General features: G+C 48.7%; 1 protein-coding gene across 16 annotated transcripts; it reads left to right on the plus strand.

The window, feature by feature from the left end:
* Positions 1-36: 36 nt before the first annotated feature.
* DCUN1D2 (defective in cullin neddylation 1 domain containing 2) lies at positions 37-27100 on the plus strand. Of its 16 annotated transcripts, XM_048215510.2 has the most exons (10): positions 42-246; positions 784-848; positions 5804-5922; positions 6118-6512; positions 9510-9678; positions 14205-14335; positions 15920-16051; positions 22130-22212; positions 23854-23950; positions 25153-27100. In XM_048215510.2, exons 4-10 carry the CDS (start codon positions 6338-6340, stop codon positions 25230-25232), a joined length of 867 nt encoding a protein of 288 aa, XP_048071467.2. In that variant the 5' UTR covers positions 42-246; positions 784-848; positions 5804-5922; positions 6118-6337; the 3' UTR covers positions 25233-27100. The 16 variants fall into 16 exon arrangements, with proteins under 16 accessions (XP_026344514.2, XP_048071470.2, XP_057162961.1 ...); XM_026488728.4 differs by lacking the exon at positions 5804-5922; XM_048215512.2 differs by lacking the exon at positions 784-848.
* Positions 27101-27294: the final 194 nt, after the last annotated feature.

The raw sequence follows: 27294 nt of genomic DNA on the forward strand, positions 1-27294 counted from the left end.
CCGTCCGCCCCCGGGCGACGCGGTGCACGCTGGGGGCTGGGGCGGGGCCTGAGTGCCGTGCGCCCCCGGGCGGCCGGGTGCCCGCCGGGAGTTGGAGTTCCGCCGCGGGTGGACCTGTCGCTGTCCCCTGTGCCCCTTCTCGGGCGGGTGTCCCGGGTGCCAACGCCGAGGACAAGGACAGCCGGGCCGGGGCGCCTGCGCAGACGGCCGGAGCCGGCGAGAAACTGGGATGCGTCGAGGAGAATGGTAGGTGGCCCGCGGTGTCGCGTCCCGCCGGGCCCCTCCTCCGTACCGGGGGCCGAGGGAGCGCCGGGGTCGGGGCGGGGGCCGGGAGCCGGGGAGCGCCGGGATCGCGGCTCAGGGCGCGACTGGGGCAGAGACTGGGGAGCCCGGGGAGCGCGGGGCGCGAAGGTCACGGGAGTGGCGGGGTCGCCTGCCGGCCTCAGGCCCGAGGGGCTCTGAGGGGAGGCGCGCAGGTGGGAGCCTGCGGGCGGTCTGACGCGGTGGAGGCGACTCTGAATAGGGCTCGAGCGGGAACGCGGGCAGCCGGGGGGACGAGGAGGGAAGCCCCTCGCCAGGGATGAAGCGGGGAAGGTGGCGCCTTGGAGCATTACCGCTGATGCATAGCGGCCGGCAGGTGGACTTGGGAGGCAGGGAGGGTAGCGAGGCGCAAGCAGGGCCTTGGAGTCCGTGCGCGGGAGGTGGTTTGTCCAGGAGACGAGGGATGCACGGGAGGTTTTCAAGAAGGCGGCGTGTGATGTGCTCCTGCTTGTATTTTGTCAGGAGGACAGGAGTTGGACCCGAGGGAAGACCAGTTGGAAGCTGTTGTGATAGTCCAGGCAGGAGGCGTGAGTACTCGAACCCGAGACTCTCCGTAGGAATAAGAAGGCGGAGGGGAGGGGGAGGATCTTCGCCGAATTGTGAGGAGCCGGCTTGCCAGCTCCTGGCTTGGGCACCTGAGCAGCTGGTGACATTAGTGACCAAAATAGGAAGTATGGAGGGAAGAGCAGGTTTGTGTGGGAAGACAATAGTCATGAGGAAGGAAGAGAGACAGGTGCAGCTCAGAAGAGGTTCTGGAAAAAGACTCCTGTTTTGAAGTGTAGTGGAGACCGTGGTAGTCGAGGGGTTTCACCGCTTATTCAATAAATTCAGAGGTTTCTCGGCGCAAGGAGGGTAGTGGACAAGGTGCGGGGGTTTGACGGCGCGCAGGACAGATGTGGCTTTGCCATCAACGGAGCCGCTGTCTTCGCAGGGGAGACAGGCACTGACGCACAACTGTTGTGTTCCAGTTGGAGTAAGGGCTCCGAGAGGCACAGGTTCTAGGAGTCTGCCGTGGGCTGCGGGATGGTGCCCAGGGCTGAGGCAGCGAGGCGCCACCAGAGGAACACGGAGTGTCATGCGGTGTGGGCTGAATTCTCCGGGATGAGAGATGTGGGAGGGGCGGCCAATGGGTGCCCCACTCCATGCAGAAGGAACGAAATAGGCGGCGGAGACGACAGATCCCAGGACCCAGAAAATCCGCCCGGCTGGAGCGCTGAGAGGCAGAGAAAGTGTCCGTAGGAACAGGTGAGGGAACAGGAGTCAGGTGTGCAGAGTCTTCTAGGGCACAGGAAGAAAAGGTTCGTGTTTGTCCTCACGTCTCGGGGGGCTGGTGGGAGGGTTTCCAAGAGGAGGAAGACGGTCCAGGAGGAATGTGTAGGGGAAAGAGTAGAGGCCTGAGGGGGGAACTTCAGGGGGCGAGGAGCGGAGAAGGAGACGGAGGAGGCTGGTCTGAGAAACAAGGCCAGGGAGAGTCGGCTTAGAAGTCCAGAGGGAGCACGGTCTTCAGGCAGCCAGAAGGCTCTGGGCACACTGCCCAGGCAGGATGAGCCCCCCGCAGCAGGGCGGGCTTCCAGGGAAGGGGCTCCGTGGGCAGGGGCATCACTTGTGGAAGAGCACGGAGCCATCACTGCAGAGGCTGAAGACCCAAGAGTGTGTAAGGGGACACTTGGGTTTAATGCACCCAGGCTGCTGTATACAAAACAGCAAAGCGGAGTGACGCAGCTTATGTCATTAATTTGATCAGTATGGTTGCCCTGGCTGCCCTAACCAAAGATGTTGTCATATTAAGTGTCGGTGGAAGGGCATTGCAGCAATAACTATTTTTCAGGGGGCGCTTGGGGGGCTCAGTCAGTGAAGCGGCTGCCTTCAGCTCAGGTCATGATCTCGGGGTCCTGGGACCGAGTCCCACCTTGGGCTCCCTGCTCGGTGAGGAGCCTGCTTCACCCTCTGCCTCTGCCTGCCGCTCCCCCTGCTTGTGCTCTTGTTTTCTCTCTCTGTCAAATAAATAAAAATCTTTTAAAAAGAAAGAGTAACTTTTTTTTTCCATTTTGTATCAGGGCAATCATGGTGCCCAGATTATATAGGTGATTTTTTTCAAAGTCACAGTTGAAATGTTTTAGACTTTTCCTATAGTTTAGAGATTTTATTTGATTTTCTACTGTATTGTCCATATTTTTATTTCAAGAATTTTGTATATTTTAACAAAGTAAAACAATTGAACATCTCCCCTCCCCCCCAAAAAAGCTGCTCTTATGTTAATTTCCTTGATGCAGTAAGCCTTAATGAGGGCCATGAGCTTGAAGAGTAGGCCCTGGTCCTGCCAAATATGGGCCTTCATTAATTTTACATGGATTTAGCCCATCTAAATGGATCCAGATCTTGCTTCTATCCCTGTAATTTTTTAGTTTATGAGACTTTTTTTTTCTAGAAAGCTTTATGCCAGTTCCCTTTTCTACAGATTGCAACTTGAGTCTCTTAGTCCCTTTCGGACATGAAGCACACATCGTCTTTATACTTAGCCAGCGATCATTGCTTCAGTCACGGCCACTTTCCGGAGAAGCCTGTGAGGCGTAACATCGCACTGTTGCATGTTTATTCAGAATCCCTCTCCTGTTCATTCTGGCCACAGACTTGTTACAGGCTAAGCTTAGACCCATGGCTGCTGCTCCTCACGAGGAGCCAGCGCCTTGTGACCCGCGAGGCACTTGGAATAGATGGAGGAGGGATGGCCTTGTTTCGCTCTCTGCACGTCTACCCACTTGGTAACTTACATAGTAACAGTTCAAGCCACTTTGCCTGGCTTGGTCCATACAGTCCTGTACCTCTTTTTCTAGAGTTTTCAGAGAGTATTTTTCTTTACACCGTTGATATAATTATTTTGTCGTGTATTAGGAGAAGCGTCAAGAGGTGATTATCGGGAAAAGTACTCAAGACCAGACATCAGATCTTCCAGGTGCCTGCCAACATTTACTTGGCACAGATCCATCAGCTGTGTGATGCTGGTGAAATAATTCAGTTACCTGACAGTTTGCTACTCTGTTGATTAATCTTGGAGGTTCTAAGAGTGCTATGTTGAATTTTTTTTTTTAAGTAGAATCCACATAACATAAAATTAGGTATTTTAAAGTGCATAGTTCAGTGGTGTTGAGGACATCCACAGTGTTGTACTACCACCACCTCTGGTGAGTTCCAAACCGTTTCATGACCCTCAAGGAAAACCCCATGCCCATTGAGCAGTCACTCCCCTTTCCCCTTTACCCCCCAGGCCCCAGGCAGCCTCTGGGCTGTTTGCTGTCTATGGATTTGCTTATCTGGATATTTCATATAAATGGAATTTTCATGTCTGACTTCTTTCACTTGGTATAATGTTTTCAAGCTTCATCCACATCGTAGCATTTTTCAGTACTTTGTTCCTTTTTATGGCTGAATTTCATTGTGTATGTGCACAAATTTTATTTTACAACCATGACAGAATTTTAAAATCTAGCGCTGATGGCTATTTGCATAATACAGATGTTATGAGCGCGGCTAGTGATGCGCTGGGTTGGTGTCAAACATCTCTCTCCACTTCAGTTTCTGAGGGAGTCCTTGGCTTTACCCACCCTCCCTTGGGGAGCCATCACCTTCATGAAAGATGCTGCTTTCCCTTTCGTCAGCTTACTGTCAGAGCGTATGGGACCTGTTGTAATTTGGCTAAATTCAGTCTTACCAGAAACTACAACCTCAAGCCCTTTGTCTATTTCTTTTCAGTGGCTCAGTTTCAGGAAATAGCGTCCAGAATATACATTCTGTATGTTCCCCTAGAGTCTACATTAGGGTTAGAAACTACAGCTCACGGGCTCATTGCCCATGTGTGTAAATAAGGTTGTATTGGTGCACAGCACATCCATCATTTACACACTGCAGAACCCACTAGCTGCAACAGAGACCAGTGGCCCCTCATCTACCTTACTGGGCCTTAGAACCTGTTTCACCTTCCCTTCACCGCTGAGGAACCAAGAGATAGGCTTCAGTGATCTGTGAAAACCCCCAAATTTTATGCAAAAGCACGTTTTGCTGCAGAGAGGATCTGATTTTCACCAGTTTCCGGAAGGGACCCAAGACCCCACGTGATTAACAGTCATTGTTCTAAGTAGCCAAAAGGGCAGTGCCCTGTGTTATGCTTCATCAGCAGTTCTGAGACTTGCTAGGACCAGGCCCTCCAGGCACTTTAAAAAATTGCTGGAGCCCCAAAGAGCTTTTGCTTATGTGAGTTGTAGCCATCGGGATTTACTGTTTTAGAAGTTACAATGAAAAGTTTAAAAACATTTGTATATTTAAAAATAACAATAATCAGCTGATTGCATATTTACATTCTTGCAAGAAGCACAAGTCACATGGCCTCCACTGCATTCCAGTGAGCCTGAGAAAGGCAGATAATGGCTTGGGATTGTCGTGAATGTAGTTTTGTCAGGTGGAACCCCTGAGAGGTCTCAGGACCTGTTATGCCCAGACTGTACCTGGGGAGCGGTGTGTTTGAACGGCATTATGTTATTCTCCGGCTGAATTGTACCCAGCTGTTTTGGCATCAGCATGCAGTAAGGGATGCTGTAAGAAGCAGCTTTGGGAGCTTGCTCTGCTGTTCACGGCACTGGGGGGACGGGCTGGTCTATTGCGAAGGGCAGGAAGGGCAGGAAGGGCACGAGGCAGTCACCCTTTCATGAGTGACCACAGGGGCCACTCCTTTGGGTTTCAGTGCCGGGAAGAGCTGGGCCACCTCTGGGCCACTGGAAGGTTTTTAAATCTTATGAGAACAGATTTTCCTGACCAATCCTGTTTTCATCTTTGATTTGGCAACTAGGAAGCTCAGAGCCTAATTTTTAGCCTGTGTTCAGCTCTTGGATGTGGTGTGTGTGTCTGAGTCTCACCCCTGACTTTCCTGCTTTTTCCCTCCCCAGTCTCTCCATTGGCATGTGTATTGCATTTACATATTTCTGTAAGCTACGGTGTGCTCTGTGTGGTTTTATAGACTGTCACATCCTTTTTTGAACAAGATTGACTATAAACCCTTTCAAGTGAAAGTTTTCCTCATGTTATTTTGTGAAGTGTTTCAGAGCATTGGCATCTGGAGGTTAGAGTCTGCTGATTTACAGAGGGAGTGAGTCACTTTCATTGCTGTGTCCTTTTCATCAGGTTACCTTAGATAAGTCCAACCCTAACCATCCCATATCTGGAAGGACGGGGCCGCTGTTTTGTTTCCTCACATACTATATATAGTACAGTTACTTGGCAGTTCTGTTATTTACTGCCTCCCTCAGCCTCTGCCCTATTTTTCCATTTTATTTCTGTCTCATGTGCACAGATATTTCTGTTATTCATGTTATTACATTTAGTCATAACAGGCTTTTTGTGGCTGCTTTGGAACTTTTGTAAGTGGTGCTTAACACTATTCTTAGTTACCTGTATATGTTTTCATCGGTGTGGCTCTGTTGATTTTAAACAGGGAGAAACTTAACACATGGATGTTCACGAACTGTGTGAAGCCCTTCTCCTGTTCAGTAGAGCCTGAAATTAACTGAAGCCGAAGAGGGTCCTGCAGATGGTGATACAGTCACGCCTTGGGTCAGATACCCAGCCTCACTGCATCACAAGGCTACGTGTGTAAAAGAGGGATCTTAGGAAAAAAAATAAAGTTGTGTTTTGTGCAAATTGAAGTGGGTGGAGATCAAAATGTATTTTGTATAAAATATGAATTCTCATAATTGAAGACTACACTTTGCATACTTGTTATTAGATTGCTGTCATTTCTGTTTTCAGAAGACCGTGCCGTCTTCTTGACTAATGAAGAACAAGGCGTGTTGTCCCGGGGTTCTGCAGTGAAGTTGACCCAGTGAGACACAGCTAGGCTCAGTTAGAACACCGGCAGCAGTCACGGGACGCTGAAACAGCGCTCTGGACCAGTGGTGTTGGCTTTCCTGCTGCCCCTGTGTCCAACACGAACACGTAGGTCATCTTGGAAGAACACGGTCCCCAGTTTATGGCATTTCCTCACCGTGGCCAAAGAAGTGCCGTCTGCTGCGTAACGCAGGATGAGTGGAAACTAGACGTGGCCGCAGACGACTTCTCACCGAGCCCAGACTCCTTCCCCAAGGAACCCATGAGAAGCGCAGTGGACAAGAAGAAGCTGGAGCAGCTGTACAACAGGTACAGAGGTAAGGGGAGGCCGCGGCCGCGGGCAGACGTGGGCAGCTCGCTTCCATCTCCGGGGAGCAGAAGCAGTATTCCAGCTCCTGAATTTCTTATGCCGTGTTTACAAGACCTCCGGAAGGCTAGTCCTCCTCTTCCTGGTATCCGCCGCGGCGTCCAGTCCGTTTCAAGGGACCCTGGACTGGTGACCGATAGCGGCTGGGCTGGGATGACCGGAGAGGGGTCTGCAGACGCAGCTGTGGTGAGTCTGCCCGGGGTGGGGTCTGCGGCAGGCACGGCCAGCTGTGGCATCGTCTCCTTGCTGTGGGGTGTGCTGCTCCGGCCACACGCCGATTTCCCCGGCACTTTTGTGTGTGATCTGGAGGACTCGTGGTGAGGGGGCAGTTGAAGAAGTAACTCTGACCTGAGGGTAGAAGTCATCCTTCCGCTAACACAGTGCAGCCACGTGGTGGGCCTGGAGCTGACAGGCTGTTGAGGAAGCTGGGGGGGGGGGGGGGCAGCTCTTAGCAAAGAAACGTTTGTGTTGTAAATTGGGGACCATTGTTGTTTTATTGAAATCAGCCTTGGAATGGAGCTTTCCCTATCAAAATATGGTCCTGCTGCAGGAAGAAGTCTCTCTGATAAGTCTGTACCAATCGGAATCACTCAGCAGGCTGTCAGATTTCATATCACATGTCCAATCCCTGCTGTAATTGGAGAGGCAATAACTATTCAAGAGTTTATATTTTTCTTTCTAGTACTTTCTAAGGTTAGCCTTCTTTTCCAAAATTTAAAGACAAAAACGAAAACCTATTTAAACAAGTATTAACCCAAACAGAATAATTCCTTGGCTTTAAATTCTTGTTTATGTATTATTTTCATTTTTTACTTTCGAAAATACCAAGTATATATTTTAATCTATTTAGATCTGAAAATTACATTCTTTTTTTTGTTTTAAACTTTGGCACAGAAACATACTAAGCGGTAGAAAGACCAGATTGTATTTGAAAAATGAACATTGGTTTTCAAAATGAAAAATCATTGTTTTTAATAAGCTTTAATGTGCTTTACATTTTTTTGGCTAAGTTAATTGTGGAGCTAATTTTGTGAGTCACGTGCTATGCAGATTTCTGAAGTGATTCAAGTATGCCTAGCGCCTTTAAAAAATACTTTGTGAGAGTTATTTCTTTAAACAACATCTTTTTATCATTTAGTTTTATTCATGCAATTCTTGTCATTTAAAGTAGGCACATTGTGCAATCATCTAGGGGTCTAGAAAGAAATATATTGTTCAAAGACTATTGACAAATATAACGTTGGTTATTATGTTAATGTATGCAAATGAACGAGTACTTCCACAATTACTTTAAAATAGTTGGTATTATTGCATGTGAAATGTATGAGGTGAAGGCACCGAGGGCAGTTTTGCTCTTCTCCTGAAGGTCTGTAACTTTGGGAAGGTGGGTGAGAGGCAGAAGCCCCTGGGGCGCCCACCCACTCATACTGGACAACAGGTGGGGAGGAAGCTGTGCTTCATTTGTTTCATTGATGGGATACTTTTTCTTTTCTTTTCTTTTCTTTTCTTTTCTTTTCTTTTCTTTTGGTAACAACATGTCTATAAAAAGGTATCATATAGTACTTAAGTGACCAAAGTTAAATTTTGTGTGATGGAAGGAAAGTGTATCACACTTAATCTTCATCTGAGCAAAGCAGCTACAGATCTTCTATTCGCACTTTCTAAACCAGCAGGATTAACGCATACCTCATGATGATATATCAGTATAGGCGCATTCTGCTGGAAATTACCAGACCTAGTTTGGTGAGGTCTTGCTGAGATTTTTCTAATAGATTTTGCTATTTGATTTTCTTTCTTTTTTTTTTTTTTAAAGATTTTATTTATTTATTCGACAGAGATAGAGACAGCCAGCAAGAGAGGGAACACAAGCAGGGGGAGTGGGAGAGGAAGAAGCAGGCTCATAGCAGAGGAGCCTGATGTGGGGCTCGATCCCACAACGCCGGGATCACGCCCTGAGCCGAAGGCAGACGCTTAACGACTGTGCCACCCAGGCGCCCCTGCTATTTGATTTTCTGATACAGAAATGCTGAGTTCCTTAATTTCATTTCTAAACCAGAAATGGGGAGTAAGGGAGGCCTGAATTTCTAAGACATTAAATGTGGACGAATGAACTAAATGATCTTGCAACCTAAATGTTGTATAATAGCATTAAAATTATAGCAAATGAAATCAGTTTAAAAAGAAAAACATCAGTTTCTCTATTGTTTTGGCAGGGTTGTCATAAAAACTTATTGTAAACACTTTACAAATGCAATATTTTTTTAATTATGGATTTTTAAAAATTTTTAAGTAATCTCCACACCTAACCTGGGGCTCAAACTCACGACCCTGAGGTCAAGAGTCAAGATCTAGAGTCACATGTTCCCCCAACCGGGCCAGCCAGGCACCTCACAATGCAGTATTTTTTTGTAGCAGTTTGCCTTTGGGCAAACTAGAATTGTATAAACTTGAATTTTTATTTTACTTCATGGAAATTAAATTTTTTCTTAAGGATGAAGTCTTCTCAAAGAAGTTGCCGTATTCTTTTTTTCTTCCCCTAAACTCTACTAATCTAGATTTTTAAAATACGGCTTTTTTGGGGCGCCTGGGTGGCACAGCGGTTAAGCGTCTGCCTTCAGCTCAGGGCGTGATCCTGGCGTTATGGGATCGAGCCCCACATCAGGCTCCTCCACTATGAGCCTGCCTCTTCCTCTCCTACTCCCCCTGCTTGTGTTCCCTCTCTTGCTGGCTGTCTCTATCTCTGTCGAATAAATAAATAAAATCTTAAAAAAAAAAAAAAACGGCTTTTTTGCTGGATAAATTATTATTCGTTGCTGTTTCACATACAGCAGAAATTTGTGGTCCATTGATTGATGTGTCTGAAACATGCTTGCTACGATTCTAAGCACCCATTTGAGTGGTACTTTCCAAAATACCAAATTTCTTTCCCCCTTGATTTTACCTGTAGACCCACAAGATGAAAACAGAATTGGAGTTGATGGGATTCAGCAGTTTTGTGATGACTTAAGCCTAGATCCTGCCAGTGCCAGCGTTTTGGTTATAGCGTGGAAATTCAGGGCGGCGACGCAATGTGAATTTAGCAAAAAGGAATTTGTAGATGGCATGACAGAGCTTGGGTAAGTAAACTGGTCTCAGTTTAAATTTTTTCAAAAAGGAAGATGCTTTCAACATTAATTATTTTTCAACAACCTATAAACATTAATTTCAAATTAATTTATTTCTGTGTGTATCTTATACATTTTTTGTGCCTTTGCTCTATTAAGCCTTTGGTTTCCTTTTAAATTCCAGTTAAAGTTTTATTTGATACTTTTATTCAGATTAATCCCTTTTGTAATTAATTTTTTTCTTTTTGATTTTTATCCTTCCGGTTTTGAATTCACAGTAAATATCAGGGAGTCTTTGTTTGTTTCCAGCCATTCAATTTATTTCATGACACTGTGCCCTAAATGTATTATTTGTGTTGCTGTGTTAAACATCAGTGAAGTGTCATTTTGTTTTTTGCTTGTAATACTTCTGTGTTCTACCTACAGGGTTCGGATAAAAGCTTCATTAATAACTTAAGATGTTTCTCACTTGTCAGGTCAGAGAAGTAAAGGAAAGCATGTAACTTCAATGTCTTGTAGTCACTAAGCTTACTAAGCTATTTCATAGAGTGATATAAATGCCAGCTTGCTTTATTTGCTGATATTGTGATATTTCAGTATTGACAACTTAAACTAGCTTATTTTTAGCTGCTGAAGGAGCTTGAAAGTCTAAGGTAAACATGTTCTTAAGGCACAGACTTACAGCATCCCAGGGGAAAAAATAGAACATCTGTTTTTTCCACTAAACTGATGAATCTGTTACATTTATCAGCCTTGTCTGTTTAGATGATAACTCTACAAGACGTGCCCTATTGCTGGAGGTTGTATAAAACCAACCAAAGACATCACCGTGACAGCGGTGTCACGGCATGTCGCTTCGCGTTCTGTGCACGCAGGAAAACCGAGGCCAAGTACGGGGATTTTACAATGGAAAACCCCTATTAAAGAAGCATCCTCTTGTCCTTGTAGTACACTTTATCCCATCTGCTAAAACCTCCCCCAAATGGGAGATTTTGGACATGAGTGCTTCTTGTGGAAACACTGGCATTTCTTAGGCATTATCTAGAATTATGTTGTACAGGTAAATTTTAAAAATTCCTGTCTGCTATCCTAAGTGCTATAAGTTAAAAAACGTATTTTAAAGATTTTGAGTGTGAATCTTTCCAAAATGTGATAGATAAATTTATGCCTCCTTATATGAAGTATACAGAATGTAATTTAAGATACAATTAAAACGTAAGGGCACAAAACAGTGTGAAGGATCAAAGTTGATATAATTTGCAAACATTGAACCAAAAAAATGTGGTGTGGCTATGTCAATATTAAAATAAGCTTTAAGGCAAAAAGTAATTCTAGAGATAGTGAAGGACATTTCATAATGAGGGAGGCTTATTTCACATGGAAGGCAGTGGATTACTTAAAGGAAAAATAAACACTACAAAGAGAAAGATACAAATGTACAATCCAAGTGGGGAATTCTCACACACATCTTACCAACTGAGAGAATGCGTAGGTGAAAAATCAGTAAGGAAATAGATTTGGACAACACAACAAATGGCCTAATGGGTGCACTTAGAGCAGCGATGATGAAGCATACGTATGCTTTTCAGGAGAAGAACAGACCATTTATAAATATCAGCCATCAACTGGGCCATAAAATGAGATATGCGACAGATTTCAAAGGATTGAAATGATACAGAGTATACTTTCTGACCAGAATACAATTACGGGAGAAACATAACAAAAAGATAACTTGATAGGTTGAAATATGTGTGCATATTGTATACTCCTGAATAAACCTTGGGAGTAAGAAGAAGTTACAGTGGGAATTAGAGAATATTTTGAATGATGAAGAAAACACTACACATGAAAACTTGCAGGATTCAACTTCTTAAATGCATATTTTAGAAGGAAGAGTTAAAAATCAGTGAGCAAGGAATCCATCTCAAGAAGTAGAAAAAGAGCAGGAAATTAAAGAGTGTAGAGGGAAGGGATTAATTTTTTTAAACAGGCAGTTATTTAAGGAAATAGAAATGAAGTCAATAGGAAGAATCCATAAAGCCAGAAGCTTGTTTGAGAAGATTGATAAAAGTAATAAGTAACAGATAACAATATGGAATGAAACGGGAGACATCACTGTAGTCCCTATAGCTGTTAAAAATAAGAACATATCACCAACGACTCTGTGCTAGTAAATGTGAAAACCTGGATGCAAGAGAGGAATTCTCTTAAAAATACGATTCACTGAAATGGACACATAAATAGTTCCGCAACTCTCACATTTGAATCCATAATTTAAAATCTTTTCAAAAAGAAAACAGTTGGCCAGGATTGGTGCACCAGCACCTCCTACAAAACATTTAACGAAGAGAATACTTTACACAACTTTACACAACCGCTTAGAAAATCATACAGGAAGAAACAGTTTCTAATTTGTTTTGAGGCCAACACAACCTGGATAACCAAACCTGGAAAGGATATTTTGGTGTGTGTGCTGCTGAAGCAAGCAGAAGAGGATATTTTGAGAAGGAAAATTATTGGCTACTCTCAGTCCTAAGGTTCAAAAGATGCATAAGATGTAAAAATCTTAGACAAATTATGAGCAAACTAAATCCAGCCCCCAAAACAAATCAACCAAAAAACCAGGTTAATTTATCCTGACAAAGTTTATTATAGCCCAGGATTGTGAGATTTAGCATTACAAAGTCAGTCGATCAATGTCATTTATTAACAGAAAAGGGGGGATTATCTCAATGCATAAAATGGGTTTAATAAAATTCAATTCCAGTCATCATTTTTTGAAAAAGAGAGAACACAAATCAGGAATACGAGGGACAGCCCTTAATCTGACACACCCACCCCCCCTCACACACAAACACACACCGCCTTCCTGCCAAATCCTACAGGATGTGTACTTAACCGGAACATGAATGCCTACGTTTATTTAGCTTTGAACAGGAGGTATTAGCTGGTCTGATCTCAGGTAAAATATTCAAATCAATAAGTGAGGACCCAAGATCAGCACACAAAAATCAGTCTTATTTTAGAATACTGAATGCAACAATACAACAAAGCAAAGTGAATTTTAAACATTTGTCATTTTCAGTAGCATCAAAAGTACAAAACACCTAGGATAAATCTAATTAAAGATGTGTCCAACTCCATAGAGTAAATAACTCATTGAGAGGCAGGAAACCTGAATAAATAGAGACATAAACCTCATTCATAGATTGGAACAGTCAGTATTTTATCCCTAAATTTGTCTATGAACTTGGTGTGATATCAGTCAAAACCCCCATACATAGTAGTTTCATATGTGCGATCTGACAGATGGATTTAAAATGCATATGAAAATGCAGTCAGAATAGTTAGCAGTTCTTGGGGCGCCTGGGTGGCACAGCGGTTAGGCGTCTGCCTTCGGCTCAGGGCGTGATCCCGGTATTATGGGATCGAGTCCCACATCAGGCTCTTCTGCTAGGAGCCTGCTTCTTCCTCTCCCACTCCCCCTGCTTGTGTTCCCTCTCTCGCTGGCTGTCTCTCTCTCTGTCAAATAAATAAAATCTTTAAAAAAAAATAAAGTCTTTTTAATGTTCTTTTTTTATTTTTTTAAAGATTTTATTTATTTGAGAGAGAGCATGGGAGAGGGAGAGCATGACCAGGGGAGGGGCAGCAGCAGAGGGAGGAGGAGAAGCAGGTTTCCCGCTGAGCAGGGAGCCCGATGTGGGACTCCATCCCAGGACCCTGAGACCATGACCTGAGCCGAAGGCAGACACTTTACTGACTGAGCCACCCAGGCGCCCCAAGGCTTTTTAATAGTCTTAAAGGTTGTTGACTTTTTGGAGGAAAATCCAATTTTATTATTTATTTATTTTAATTTATTTTTTAAATTCCAGTATAATTAACATATTGTTACATGAGTTGCAGGTGAACCATGTAGTGATTCAGCAGTTCTGTACGTGACTCGGTGCTCATCCTGATAAGTGCCCTCAACCCCTCACCTATGTACCCCCTTCCCCCACCCAGAAAACCCAATTTTAAAGCAATGGAGTTGTGTTTTATCATACTTGGATTTTTTAACTCTAGCCTGCCGTAAGGAAGTGACCACAAGATCAGGAGCTCGCGGGCTGGCAGAGTGGCTCGGCTCCACGAGGTGGCTGAGGAGATGGGGTCTTTCCGCCTTGCTCATCTGTCATCCCAGGGCCCTGGCATGTGCGTGTGTCTGTATTCCAACTCATAGAGGAAGGCAAGCAATTTTGGTTTTTGTTTTTTCCTTTTCTTCTTTTTTATTAAGCTATAGTTCCTATACTGTAGAGCTCGTCCACTTAAAGTCTACAAGTCAGTGGTTTTGGTGTCTTCCCAGAGCTGTGCAGCCATCACCACAATCGCTTCCGGAACGTCAGAGTCCTTCTAGCCAGGGCGAGGGGCCCCCAAGCAGTGCGCCTGGCCAGACCCGAGCGGACGCGAGTGAGCGTCAGGCCGCTAAGCCCGCAGGCACCGGGGAGCTGCTGGCAGGCGGGGAGGCATGACTCCCGCCACCACAGCGCTGTCTCTCATTGCAGGTGTGACAGCACCGAGAAGCTGAGAGCCCTTCTGCCAAGACTGGAGCAGGAACTGAAGGACACGGCGAAGTTTAAGGATTTTTATCAGTTTACCTTCACCTTCGCTAAGAACCCCGGGCAGAAGGGTTTAGGTGAGTGTAAAATCCACACTCGTAAGAAGCCACATCTTCATGAGACTGAAAGTGGGTACGACCAGCCAGGTGTCATTCCTGCCGCTACAGTGTTCCTCCTTAGGGTCTTCTCTCTGCGGTTGCACCACGCGCAGGCTAGCGCACTTGGTAGTGAACTAATCTGCAGATGCTCCCTGTCCCGTCATATTGATATCCAGTTGACTCATGGGTTAGAGAGGTCAACAGTTAGTGTCCACAGAGCGTTTGTATCAGCCTGGTGTGTGATCGGCAGACGGCGTTGTTGGGACCAGCCAGGGGACCTGAATCCTGTCCCGGTCTGGAGATTTACAACAATTCTGAGGCGCCTGGATCCCATTTTAGTACTTCCTTCAGAGTTGTACAGCTTTGCTGTAATGTAACTTGTTTATTACCACATATGGTACATTTGGAAAATTCCTAACTTAAATTTTCAATCTGTTTTGATTTCTTTGAGGGTTTTCTTCTGCTTATTTTCATTTGTTTTTCCTCCTAAGTACTATACAACTTATTTCTGTTTAATGTAACAGATACGGTTAGTTCAGTAAAATATCTTACAAGTTTGCAGCGGGGACTTACATGGCCTTTAAATAGGGATTAAACAGGTATGTTAGAAAGAATGTTTTGAGGAAGAGTTCTTATACATAAAGCAGTATTATACAGTAACCAAATTTAGGTAGGAAACCGAAAGGGGATTGAAAATGCATGGATTTCAGGGCCTAATCTCACCCATGGGTGTTTGCAGGTGTGTGTGAGTAGTAAACACTCTTGTCCCTTCTGTCTCTGACATTCTTCCTTTCCTTCTCCTGTCACCATATCAAATGCAGGTGCAGGTCGAGGGAGGGACAGGCTCTTCCCTCCCAGAGCGGCGGGGGTGGGGAGGGGCGGGCTCTTTGTGGGGTGGGGGGTTGGCACTGCCCTGTGCTCCAAGCTTGTCTCCTGTTCTCCTGTGGTCTGCACATTCTCAGGACACTCAGGACCCACCTTTAGACAGGTTCTGGCCCAAGGTACTTCCCAGTTTGCCCACATCTTGTAGGCTGTCCCTCAATCTCAAATTACTTGTTTCATGCTAGGCTTATATGTTGTATGAAAAAAATATATCACAATTTTTAAACTCCTGAAATAGTCACAGTTCTATTTCTATACAAATGCCTTCACCTCATTTTTTAAAAGCAGCAAACGTGGATCAAAACCATGGTGATTTGCTCAGGTCGTGTTGCTTCATGTGGTCATGTCATGGTAGGCACCATGGAAAGCAGTGGGCCACGTCATTGGCTCCTGTGTGTGGTGGACAGGAGAAGCTTTCTTGCTGTCTCAGAGAGCGGCCACAGAGTGCCCTGAGGACGCGTCCCCTGGCGGTCACACAGTCTTAAGCCAGATGACAAGGCTAAAGTGTCCCCTTAGGTAGGAGATGGTGTGACTTTGGTCAAGGTCGCTGTAATGGTTGGTTGGTTGCTTGGTTGGAGCGTCATCTTGCCTTGTGCGTGGCGCTGTCTTGATGACATCAGCCCATGCATTTTGCTCTCGCTCTGACATAGTAGACACACTCACCTCCTGCCTGCCTCGCAGCCAGCTGCAAACGCACCCTCCATGGACCTCGCTGTCTGAGGGCGCTTTCCACCTCCGCGCTCCATTCTCAGCGGTGCAGACGGGACACACCTGGAGGAACTCCTTCTTCACTGCTGTTTCCACCGTGGCAAGGTTAGGTGGCTGCCAGGGGAGGCAGCGTGGGGTGTAGGGGCGGCTTCTGAGCTGTACGTGGCCCTCAGAGGGGCCATCTGAGAAAGAGGGACAGGCATATGGGAGGATAGGGGGTCCCAGGTCTCTTCGTAAATCACCCGCCCTGCCATCTGGGCTACCAGGGCCCGCACTGCCGGCCTCTGATTTATTTAACAGGATGAGTAGTGCTTTTATTAATTATGTTAGGACCACTAAGAAAAATAGGTAAAATGCTTTTGGCTCCATGACATCCCATGAGGTGGCCGGTCCGCTGCGTGGTGGTGCTGGTGTGCGCCTGGGGGTGTCCCAGGTGGGCACACACTCGCCTTCCAGCCTCTGGGGAGACTGCAGGCACTGAGGGCTGTGTGGATCAGACCTTGCCTCTGGCCATCTTGTGTTTGGGACGCTCGCCGCTCCTTCTGCGGCTCACTGCCTAGATCTGTCCACCCGCCGTGGCCAGCTCCGTCAGTCGTCCATGTATGACGTGGACGAGGCCTCACACCCAGCAGCACAGGTCATCTGGGGACAGCGGGTGGACACTCGCTTCTGTGCCACTGTCCCACGTCAAGACAACAGACTGTTTCCCTGGCACCCTGTGGAAAGTGTCCATCAGTGTGCATTTTTGTCATATCGCTGTGAACCCAAGGACTGAATCACAGGGGAAGGTTTCAGCTGACGCTCAGGGATAATCATCCTTCCCGTGGCCGGGGGAGCCGGGGGACCCTGGGGGAGTGTCTGCGCGTGGGCCCCGGCATCCCCTTGATGTCACCCGGGGTGTGTGGCTGTTACCCCGTCTGCCAGGACAGGCTGCTTGTGGCTCATCTTCCTGCCCCACATAGGACGTTGGCCCTTTCTGCAGGGAGCCCTGGTTTCTTTGGCTGAAGAAAGCCATCTCAGGACCAGAGTGCCGTCAGCAGCAGTGCTCGTGGACACCGACTTGGCCACTATCTCTAGATTCTTCAGTAAACACAGCTTCACGCTAGTGCTTCTCATTCAAACTCAGGACTGCAGGACTGTTTTTAACTTGAGGTTTCCTGTATGATAACCGCATTTCCTTTCTTCTGCCACCAATATAAATACTGAGGAATGTTTTTAAAGGTTGCATGCGCTTTCTGAATAGCAGCCTGCGTGTTCGCTGCGCGCACCGACTAGGTGCCGCTGGGGCTGTGCGGCCGGACAGGGAGCCGGTGCCGCCGGCCTCCATGCATGTCCGCAGGGAGCCCTGGCCCTGGCGTGCTCGAGCAGTCGTCCTGGGCACAAGGTCTTGGCTCAAGTGTTTCCTTCCTTGAGTGTCTTATATGTGTCCTTCCACTCTTTTCTGGTCCCGACTGCAGACTCCATCCTCTGAGGATAATCTGACTGCCCTGCCCAGGGCGCCCCCCAGGATTGTTTTCCTTTCTCCTCGAAGTCAGTGATTGTTGCTGACAATGCCTGGGTGCTGGCCCTGCAGGACCAGTGCCCCTGCACCTGCGACGTGCCGTCCCCCCAATCCTTTCTGGTCTTTCTTCCTCCAGAAGGGCTCTTGCCCCACCCCTGGCTCCCCTTTCTCCACCTGCCAGGACTTAGATTTCCAGACGGCTCACTTCCTCTGCAGCCCTTGTAGCTCCTCGCTCTTTCCTGGAAGGACTGCCTTCCCTGTCCCCCTCTTTCCCTCCAGCCTCCATCTGTTGAGCCTCTTTGCTGGGTCCCCCCTCTAATTTGGCTATTTCTGAAACAGTTTCTTCGATTCCCGGTCCCTGAGCTTTGTCCTCTCCTCCCAAGTCTCTCCGTTGTGTGTGCTTCTCCCTGTGTCTTGTCATTTCTCGATCTCTTCGCCTGTTTGAAACGGAAGGTCTTGTTTTCCTGGGTGACAATCTGTTTGCAATTGTTTTTTCTTAGGATAAAGTGTCATGTTTTTTGCTCGCTCATCTTTATGTGAAATTACTTTCTTGGGCTTCTAAGAGGCTGGCTCAGGCCACTTTCCTCATCAGGCTCACGCGTGTGCGTGGACTTGCCCGCCGGTAGGTCCCTGTGTGCACGCATGTGCGTGTCATGTGCAGTAACGTGAAGTTTGCTTCCTAAGGTGCCCTGCCTCTGTCGCTCTCCCTACCTTGTCTCTTCCTATCTCTGGTGTCCTTTGCTGGTCACCTTGCCACCCATTCCCCACTGCCTGTGCGGTGAGGCCCTATTTGGGAGATGCCTGGTGGGTGGGTTCTGGGGTGCGTGGGGGCCAGCTTGGGGCAGGTCCCTGCACCCACCTCCTGCTGGTTCACCAGCAGCCCAGTTCAGGGTCTTCGTCCCCTTGTCCTGGCAAGGCTTTGTGGGGAGCACCTGCTGCTGCCCCGAGGCCCCTGCTGTCACATCTGCCAGGGACCCCATGCTGCTCTGACCCCCCCATAGCCCATGCAGGTCGTGTGACTGCTGATGGGTCATCCTCTCCTGCCTGGACAGCACTGTAAATGTTGCCTTTGGTTTGGGATATGCTGTCCAGGTGCTTTTTCTGTTTTTATGTGAAGATTCACAGAAATTTAAAAACTATGCTGCCTCTCCCACTACCTTTCTAGAACCCTTCCACATGCCCATGAATGTTCCTTGTCATCAGTCGTGTAAGGGACAGAAAGTAGGGGCACCTGGGTGGCTCAGTGAGTTGGGCATCCGACTCTTGATTTTGGCTCAGGTTGTGGTCTCAGGGTCATGGGATTGAGCCCACAATGGGGCTCCATGCTGGGGGCGGAGCCTGCTTGAGATTCTGTCTCTCTCTTCCCCTCCCCCTTCCCTCACTTTAAAAAAAATTGGGGGGCGGACAGAAAGGAGGGGCTGAAGCACACAACTGCTCATCCTAAATCTTCATCGGGGTCCGGGGGGGCTTCTCCCCGGACTGTTTTTCCTCTCCTCTCCTTCCTTTCTTCTTTGCCATTTTAACTGTTTTAAGTGGGCAGCTCAGTGGCACCCCCACTGTTGTCCAACCACTGCCCCCACCCGTCTCTGGAACTTTCCTAGCCTGAGAACTGCACTCTCCCTACCAAACAGTGACAGCCCCCCAGCCGCTGGTGCCAGCCTGTCTGTGCAAAGTTGGCTCCCACAGGTAGCTCGCAGCACGTGTCCTTCTGCGACTCGTTTGTTCCTTCGATCACAGTGTCCCCAAGGCTCTTCCTGGTTGTGTCGTGTCAGTATCCTTCCTTTTGAAGCCTGGGTGATACTCCCATGTGCACGGCACACATGCCACATTTTGCTCACACATTCATCCACAGTGGACACTCGGGTCGCTTCCAGCTCTTAGGTCTTGTGAGAAATGCTGCTGTGAACACGGCTCTTCCCACGTCTGCCCGAGCCCCTGCTTCTCCGTTCCTTGGGCTTATTCCCCATGTGGAATTGCGGGGTTGTGTAGTAAGTCTGCATTGAATTTCCCGAGGAGCCACCGTACTGGTCTCCGTGGTGGCTGCCCCACCTGACCTTGTCGCCAGCAGACCACAGGTGCACTGGCTCCACATCTTTGCCGACACCTGTTACTTCTGGGGGTTTTGATGTGGGGTTTCCCCCTTTTCTATGATAACCCTAATAGGTGTGCCCAGGACTATTCTTTCCTGAGCTGCTTTCTCACTTGTGGAACTACAGCTTCTGCTGCATCATCTTTCCTGTTCCGATCTGTTCCTTTCTAAGAGGCTGAGGCAAATTAACGCCTGTGACTAGCCAGTGACTGCCGTGAGCGTTGTCAAGACAGCATCACCGGGCTTTTCTCGAGATGACGCTCCATCTTCAGCTTCAGCCCGAAGTCGCCCCCTCAAGTTCAGGTGTAATTCCAAGCCATTTTCAGGAGGTTGTCAATTAAGAGTCTGAATTAAGTACCTGACTTACAGTCTGTAAATCTATTTTCTTTCTCCATGAATATTTCAAGGAGACTCACTGTGAGGGGAAGGAGTGTTTTTGGAAGATGTTTGCGACACAAGCTCTGGTTTAGAGAGCTCAGCCTCTGCATCAGGCGGCAGAGACGGGAGATCTCCACTCTCACCTGTGGCCCCTTTCCTGAGTCTCAGGCCTGTCTGCAGACACCTGCAGGACACCGACACCTATAGGGACGGACACCTGCAGAGTCTTAGCAGCTTGGGGAGAGGGCAGGGAACTGCCAGGAAGCAACAGCCTCTTCAGGAAATCAGATTATTCAAATACATGACCCTCCATTTAGAAGTTTTTTGAAGGCTTAAAAAAAAAAAATAAAGCCAGATGAATAATTTTATGACTACATACCCAAAGCAGAACAATTGATTTTACAATTTCCAAAGCATATTATGTGGTCTGTCTCCTGAAGGATTAAATATAGAATTTTTTTTAAAGATTTTATTTATTCATTTGACAGAGGGTGAGAGAGCACAAGCAGGGGGAGCGGCAGAGGGAGAAGCAGGTTCCCCGCTGAGCAGGGAGCCCGACACGGGGACCCTGAGATCAAGACCTGAGCCAAAGGCAGACGCTTTACCGACTGAGCCCCTCATGTAAAAACGTTTTTACATAGATAATACTAAATATGGAAAATGTGTACATTTACTTTTAGTCACAAACATGCGAATCAAGAACTTTGAAGAAATGTTTCTAGGACCAGACTAACCCCAAAATACCTAGATGAGATGTCTGCCATACGGCTCGATTCCTCTTTCCTCCCAGGTTCACCCCCACTTCTCGGTGTGGTGTTGTCACCTTGAAGCTGAGTTGAGTGTAGATCTCAGTTCACGTTCTTTCGAAGTCACAGGGATGTAGCCCTAGCGAGACAAGAGGCTCGTCTCCGCGTTAGACCTCGGGCGGCGGGCAAGGCTTAGCGAGCCGTCCCACCCGTCCCGTCCGGTCGGTCCTGCAGACTTCCTGACCGTCTCTTTCTCATGAAGCCTCCAGCGTATTTAAGGCTGAGAAAGTCTGTGATGGACTTTAAACAGGGGGAGTACAGGCATTTTACTTAAAGCTGGTGCCACTTGTACTTCCCTTTGCGTATGCAGTTTTCCTGGAAATCTCAGGTTACGGCTCTACTTTTTTATTCCAATTGTAAGTAAACTGCACCCCACATGGGGCGCAGACTCACAACCCTGACATCGAGAGTCTGCGTGCTGTGCCGACGGAGCCCCCAGGCGCCCCTACGGCTGCTTCCGCCATCCGCCCACGTGGGGCCGACCAGGGATTTGACGAAAATTTTCTGAAAAGTGAATATTTTGCACTTAAAAGAATCTGTTACCTTAAGTATTTATTTGTCTGTTTTTCACATTAGCCCATCCTGACGTATGTATGCAAACATGTAATTAGGAAATTGTTTTATTATGACTGTTCTCTTATGGTCTAGAAGTGCTGAGCACTTGTGGCTAAAGCACGTGATTACAGGTTGTTGGTTTTAGCTCAGCTCAGCCTCTTAGTACACTTGCCATCTCGAGCACACAGAAAGAGACAGGTATGAAACTTACAGTAAGCAGAGAATGAGTCAGCATTCCAAAAATTACGGCTTAGGACAGTATTCTCATGCAGTCCTAAAACTCAGCGACCCTATCCCGTAAGACCTCATCTTCCCCCCGAGCCCTGCGGCGTGGGTCTGTGTCGGGGAGGACGGGGGATGTTGACTCTCACTGATAACCAGTTTAGATTCTAAGTGTTCTCCCGTCAGTGGAAGTTCTCTCCCTAGCTGTGGTCTTGAGAAAACGTGGAGCCCTTGTAGCGCGCGTGCGGCTTATGTTTGCGTCTGACTCTTTCCGCTCCCACGGTGGCAAAGCACCGATAATAAATGGTGTGCACGGGTTGCATCCAGGTTGGCTTGGCCAGGTTTGAAGGTAGCCCGACATAGACGAAAATGAGAGTCCCCAACACTGATGTCCGTGCGGAACAGTCATTTACACGGCTGACTCACAAATGCATAGATCCCCAGAGTTATAAGCTTAGACTACACACAATTTCAGGAACACCTATGTGGGGGGTAGGCCTCCTCTGACCTTGGCTTAGAGTGCTGAGTTTTATTGATTGAGGTGAGAATCAGTGTGCTAAGAAGTGATCACGTTTTGTGCAGTGGAAAAAGAAATTGGGATTTATTAACTGCTCTTTCTCTCTTTTTGCCAGATTTAGAAATGGCTGTTGCATACTGGAATTTAGTATTATCTGGAAGGTTTAAATTTTTAGATCTTTGGAACACGTTTTTATTGGTAAGTGTCCTCCTGCTTCTTGCTCTGTGTGCCCAGTGGGAGGGGGCCAGCAGTTTACGTGGCTGTCTGTGTTATGTGGCCAAGGTGTTCTGTACGGTGCCCACACGGCCACTCAGCCATGCAGAGCGCCACGGCCACGGAGCTTTAGGCAGGGCTGTGCCAAGGCCGATGTCCGAAGCAGCTCAGGGAGCCACACACAGAACCCGCAGGCTAGGGTTTCAGATGCCCTGCAGACCTGGGCCGTCATCCCTCCACCACCTTCTCTGGGGAACTCAAACTAACTAATTCTGCGCTTCCTCTGAGAAACTTGGAATTCCTGAAGAAAGCACCAGTCACACATGTCCTGGACGTTGATACTGGCTTCAGGCCATGGACTGTAACCCAGAGTCCAGCGCGCTCGCTTCAGGCTATGGACTGTAACCCAGAGTCCAGCGCGCTCATAGTCTGATACATTTTAAACGTGTTTACGATGTTCAGAAGGAAAAGGGAGGGCTATCTGGCCCCTTGGGAGAGGGTCTGTCTGTGCTGGAGGCGGGCCTCTGAGTGGCGTTGGGCCTTCTTCATGGGGGGGCTCCTCCTCGTCGGGAGGGAGGGAAGCAGGTGTCACGGTGTGACGCGTGTGGAGCACGGGGTCTCGCTGCAGAATAGAGAGTCACATGATGTCGGTGTGCCCAGACCTACTGTGTCGGTTCCTCCGGGAACATGTGAGGGGGCAGGCCTGATCACGGCACAGACCCTGGCCTGGCCGAGGTCCGTCCGTCCCCTGGGGCTCCGTGTGGTTAGGGGCCTCCTTGCAGCAGCGTGGGAAAGCCGAGACACGGCTTCAAAGCCGCCCATCACTTTTACTCTGCTCCCCCACTTACTAGTTTGTGGCCGGCGACCTCGGTTGCAGACGTTCCCAGAGATGGGGCGGCATCATCACAGCCGCACCTTGGGGACGCGCACAGAGCCCCAGACAGGAGAGCGGCTAACCGCTCAGCAGAATGCTCCCAGAGCACAGTGAACTCCCCTGAGTCCAGGCCTGATGTGGAGCGGGAGAAAGCGGCTACACGTTCTGGGGGAGCTTTAGATAAATGCCCAGAGAGGGGGTGAGCGTGGTGCGTGGTCCCTTCAGGAGGGGAGCGCTGTGCTAGGAGGGGAGGCCAGGGAGGACAGTGCCCGCCAGGACTGCGAGGTGGAAGCTTCCGCGGGTGGTGCATCCCAGCACAGATGTGCGGTGTTCTCCGCATGTTTGCTAGATCTCAAATGTTGATCACGTGCTTTTAGACCGTCACCCCATCCTAGTAGAGAGAGAAATACATCGTATCCAAGTGCAGTTTGCCTGTCCTCCTGCATTGTGTCTGAATCAGTGGGAGTTAGGTAGAGATTTAAAGGGATGCCCTCGTATTTGACTGGAACAGATTATACACTTTGTATTTTAAATGTTTACTCTGTTTTTTAATAAGTCTGCTTCTCCATATTTGCACGTTGGCATTATGTGGCTCCTAAGATTTCTCCGGAAGCCTCTTTCTGTCACTAGTGTCCGCAGTGTGAGGGTGGTGCTTACTCTGCGTGACTGCGCACCGAGCCAGCTAGACGGTGGGACACCCGAGGGTCACGTCTGCTCCTCAAGTCTCGTGGGTTTTTTCTCTTATGTATTAGGAGCAGCACAAAAGATCAATCCCAAGGGACACCTGGAACCTTCTGCTAGATTTTGGAAATATGATTGCAGATGATATGTCTAACTATGACGAAGAAGGTACGGGAAGTCCTAGTGCTGCAGATGCTGGCCAGAAACGCTGACGCGCGGGCTGCCTCTCCCTGCCCCCGGGGCGCAGGACGGTGCCGACCAGCTCCTCCGACTCCGGCCCCACCCCTCAGTGCAGTGGGGGTGACGGCGGTAATAATAGGACCCACTTCAGTGTCTGTCAACCTCACGAAAGAAAAATAGGGCTTCAGATGTAGTCTCCATCCAGAGGACACTGTCCCCTAAACTAGAGCATTTCCGGGGTGGCCGTGCCCAGGGGCCTGCGGCAGAGCCGTGGGGGTGTTGGAAGCTGCCGCCCCAGGTACACAATCCTGTGCGAGGCCCTGTCTGTCTGAAGATGCCGGCCGGTGCCTGACGTAAACATGATTACGTATCTCGTGGGCCCTCCCCCCAACATCTCCGGACAGCCAGTCGGGGAGCATCTGCGTGCCTACCGCCCTGGGCGCTGTGCCACTTCAGGGAAGGAGCACAGGCTCACCCGCCCACCGTGTGCTTCCTCAGCGCTACCCTCTGGGCACCGTCTCACCTCCCTGTGCTTTGCTCTGGACGGTGAAGGCTCACCGCCCTGGCGTGTGTGTCTGTGTGTGTCCTCCGCACTGGGCACAGAGCAGGCATTTACTAAACATGTGTGAGTGAACGTGGACAGTGGACCGTAGACGGAAGCCCAGTCCCCAGAAGCTTAGCTATGGTAGCGAGACACAGCTCGTCTGCAGAGAAGCAGCCAGCAGCTTACAGCGAGCGTGTGTCAGGCCGGCGGGGGGGTGTCCCAGGATCTTGGATGGTCCGGGCCACTTGAGAGTGTGGGGGTGGCCTGGGCTGGAGGGGGAAATGGCCCAGGGAGAAAAAGGCACCTGGGCAGCCAGGAGGCCGTGTTCTGCAGGGAAAGCAGAGGGCCCTGTGCCTGTTCCTGACGGCCTGGGACGGGGGCCGGGGCCTTGTGGCCAGCCAGCCCCGCCTGCCCTGTCGTTAGAGGCAGTGTCCACACAAGCGCACCCATATTTGCACCTGGGTCTGGCCAGAGCAGGAGGAATGGGTTTCATTGGCCAATTCCTCCAGAGAAACAGGCTGGGAAGTTTAAATTCACTTGAGTTCTTGAAATACAGACACTGACTATGAGAAGAATGCTCTGAATATAAAAGTATTACTCTAAACTGTTGATTTTTTTTTAAAAATCTGTGTTTGCTTTCCTGTAGGCGCATGGCCTGTTCTCATAGACGATTTCGTCGAGTACGCGCGGCCAGTCGTCACGGGCGCTAAGTGCAGCCCTTTCTAGGCAGAAAATGAAGACGCATTACGATGCCGAGAGGAAGCACCTCCTGCAAGGTCGGTCGGTCACTGTGCCCGTGTCGCTGGCTGCGCAGTCACCCTTGGCCAGCCGGGGCGCTGGAGTGACTTCCCCCTGCTACAGAAAGGGCTGAGTTGGACGCCGGAAGGAACTCCTCAGAAGACGCGGCTTTGGGATGCCTGGGGGTGGCCCCGTGGCTGTTGCTTTAGGGGATTTCTGCATGATTTTTATTATACTTGTGAAAAAGTAACTCAGAGCCTGTTGGCCGAGTGGCAGAGCATGCTGTTTCACTCATGATGTCAGGGGAACGCCAACAGTGACCACAGCTCTGCCGGGCTGCCTTGTAATTCCACTTAAAAAGCGGTGTTTGTGTCCTCGGCAGGATGCGCGGTTTTCTGCAGGTCAAAGCCGGTATCCGTGTGGCCTAAAGAACATCTGACATGGATTTGAACATCTTATAAACTTGGTGCCAGGAATTCAAGATTTCTATTTTCTGAATTATCAAATACCTAGATTTATTGGGTCTATTTTTATTTTAATTCCCTGTAGGTGTTCATGTGAAAGTCTTTCGGCGGCTCTTGGTGTGACGGTTTGCGCAGTGATGGCACATGCGGGCGGGGGCTCCGGGGACGTTATTGTAAACTCTTGACAAGTCGCGGGTCTTTTCCTTCCAACGTCATTTGAGTGAGCTTCCTAAAAAATTTTGTAAAGATTGTTTTTTTAAAAGATGTATTTTATTACATTTAAGAAGACATTTTTCCATGAAAAGTATTTCTTTTACAAGCAATGGATTATGGATTTGAAAGTCCTGTGAGTTGGTCCCGTCCAGCGGTCTGCGAGGCCGGTCACCCGCCCTCTGGCCGTGTGTGTGGTTGCATACGTTTCGTTCTCCGAAAACACCCAGGGGGAAACCTCCACCTCGTTTCCATCCGAAGCCCGTGCTCATCACGTTGTTGTCTACGTTCTTCTGGTGTTTGCTGGCCAGAGAAGACCGTCCAGCAAGGCCCAGAACCTGCCATCCGAACGCGGAAGGCCCATGATGCCGCCTGCTTTCTGTTTGGAAAAAGCTGCGCGTTCCACAAATCACTGTGTGGACCTACCTCATACGTGGAAATATCTTCATGTCACAAGTGTGCCTGCTTCCTGCCCTCAACCCAGTTTACGACACAGATGAGTTGGGGTCACTTCACGGGGAGAGGAAGTTCACTTTGGATTCCCTGTAAATGGACGGTGTGCGTAAAATGTGTGCTTGAGTTGACCTTCACAAATGTGGTTCCGAGTTTCCGGAAGCATCTGTGCCCAGTGGGGGGTTTTGCATACTTGCGGTGCGTGAACTATGTATACTTTCGAAAAGGAGTCATTCAAAGAGACAGCAGGCTGTGGGGGGAGGAAAGGGGGCCTGAGGCTGGACACCACCGTCGGGGCGCCCCAGCGAGGTGCACGACCGAGTCCCGAGGCTTCTCCCAGGCCTGCGCTTCCACGGCTCCCCAGGGAGGAGCAAGGCTGCCTCTGCCTGTGAGCCTGGGGCTCTAAGAGAGCGCGTATTTGCAGAATAAAAACCTCCGCGATTTTACAGCACCCTTCGAGGCTCCTGCCACGTAAAGTGTTGTGCTCAGACGAGTTGTAGCGCTTGGGTAATCTCGCACAAATCGGGAGGTCTGTTCGTTCTCAAGAGTCAGAGGTGTGGGGGAGGTTCTGTGTGGCTGTTTATCAGAGAAAACAGAGCCCTGTGCTTGGACACAGGCTCTTCAAAAAACCGGGTTTCTCTTTCTTCTCTTATGTATGTGTAAGGCATGCATGCTATGAAAGTGTAAGAGCTTCGGAAACATTAAAATAAATTATTTTCTCTGCTGTGATGATGGTGTCCTTCCAGTTCTGCTCTCGGTTGCTAAGATGCTGGGCGCCACGGGACCCACAGGAGCACAGCCCGTCTGGGGACGCCCCACCCGTGTGCGGCCCGCACTCCTGCTTAGATGCTCGAGAGAAGAGCCTGGCCAGGTGCTCTCCTTGCCATCACCACGGAGTGTGCCCACTAACTGTGGTTGTTTCC

Source organism: Ursus arctos, unplaced genomic scaffold (assembly GCF_023065955.2).
Source record: "Ursus arctos isolate Adak ecotype North America unplaced genomic scaffold, UrsArc2.0 scaffold_10, whole genome shotgun sequence".
In the NCBI taxonomy this organism is placed as follows: domain Eukaryota; kingdom Metazoa; phylum Chordata; class Mammalia; order Carnivora; family Ursidae; genus Ursus; species Ursus arctos.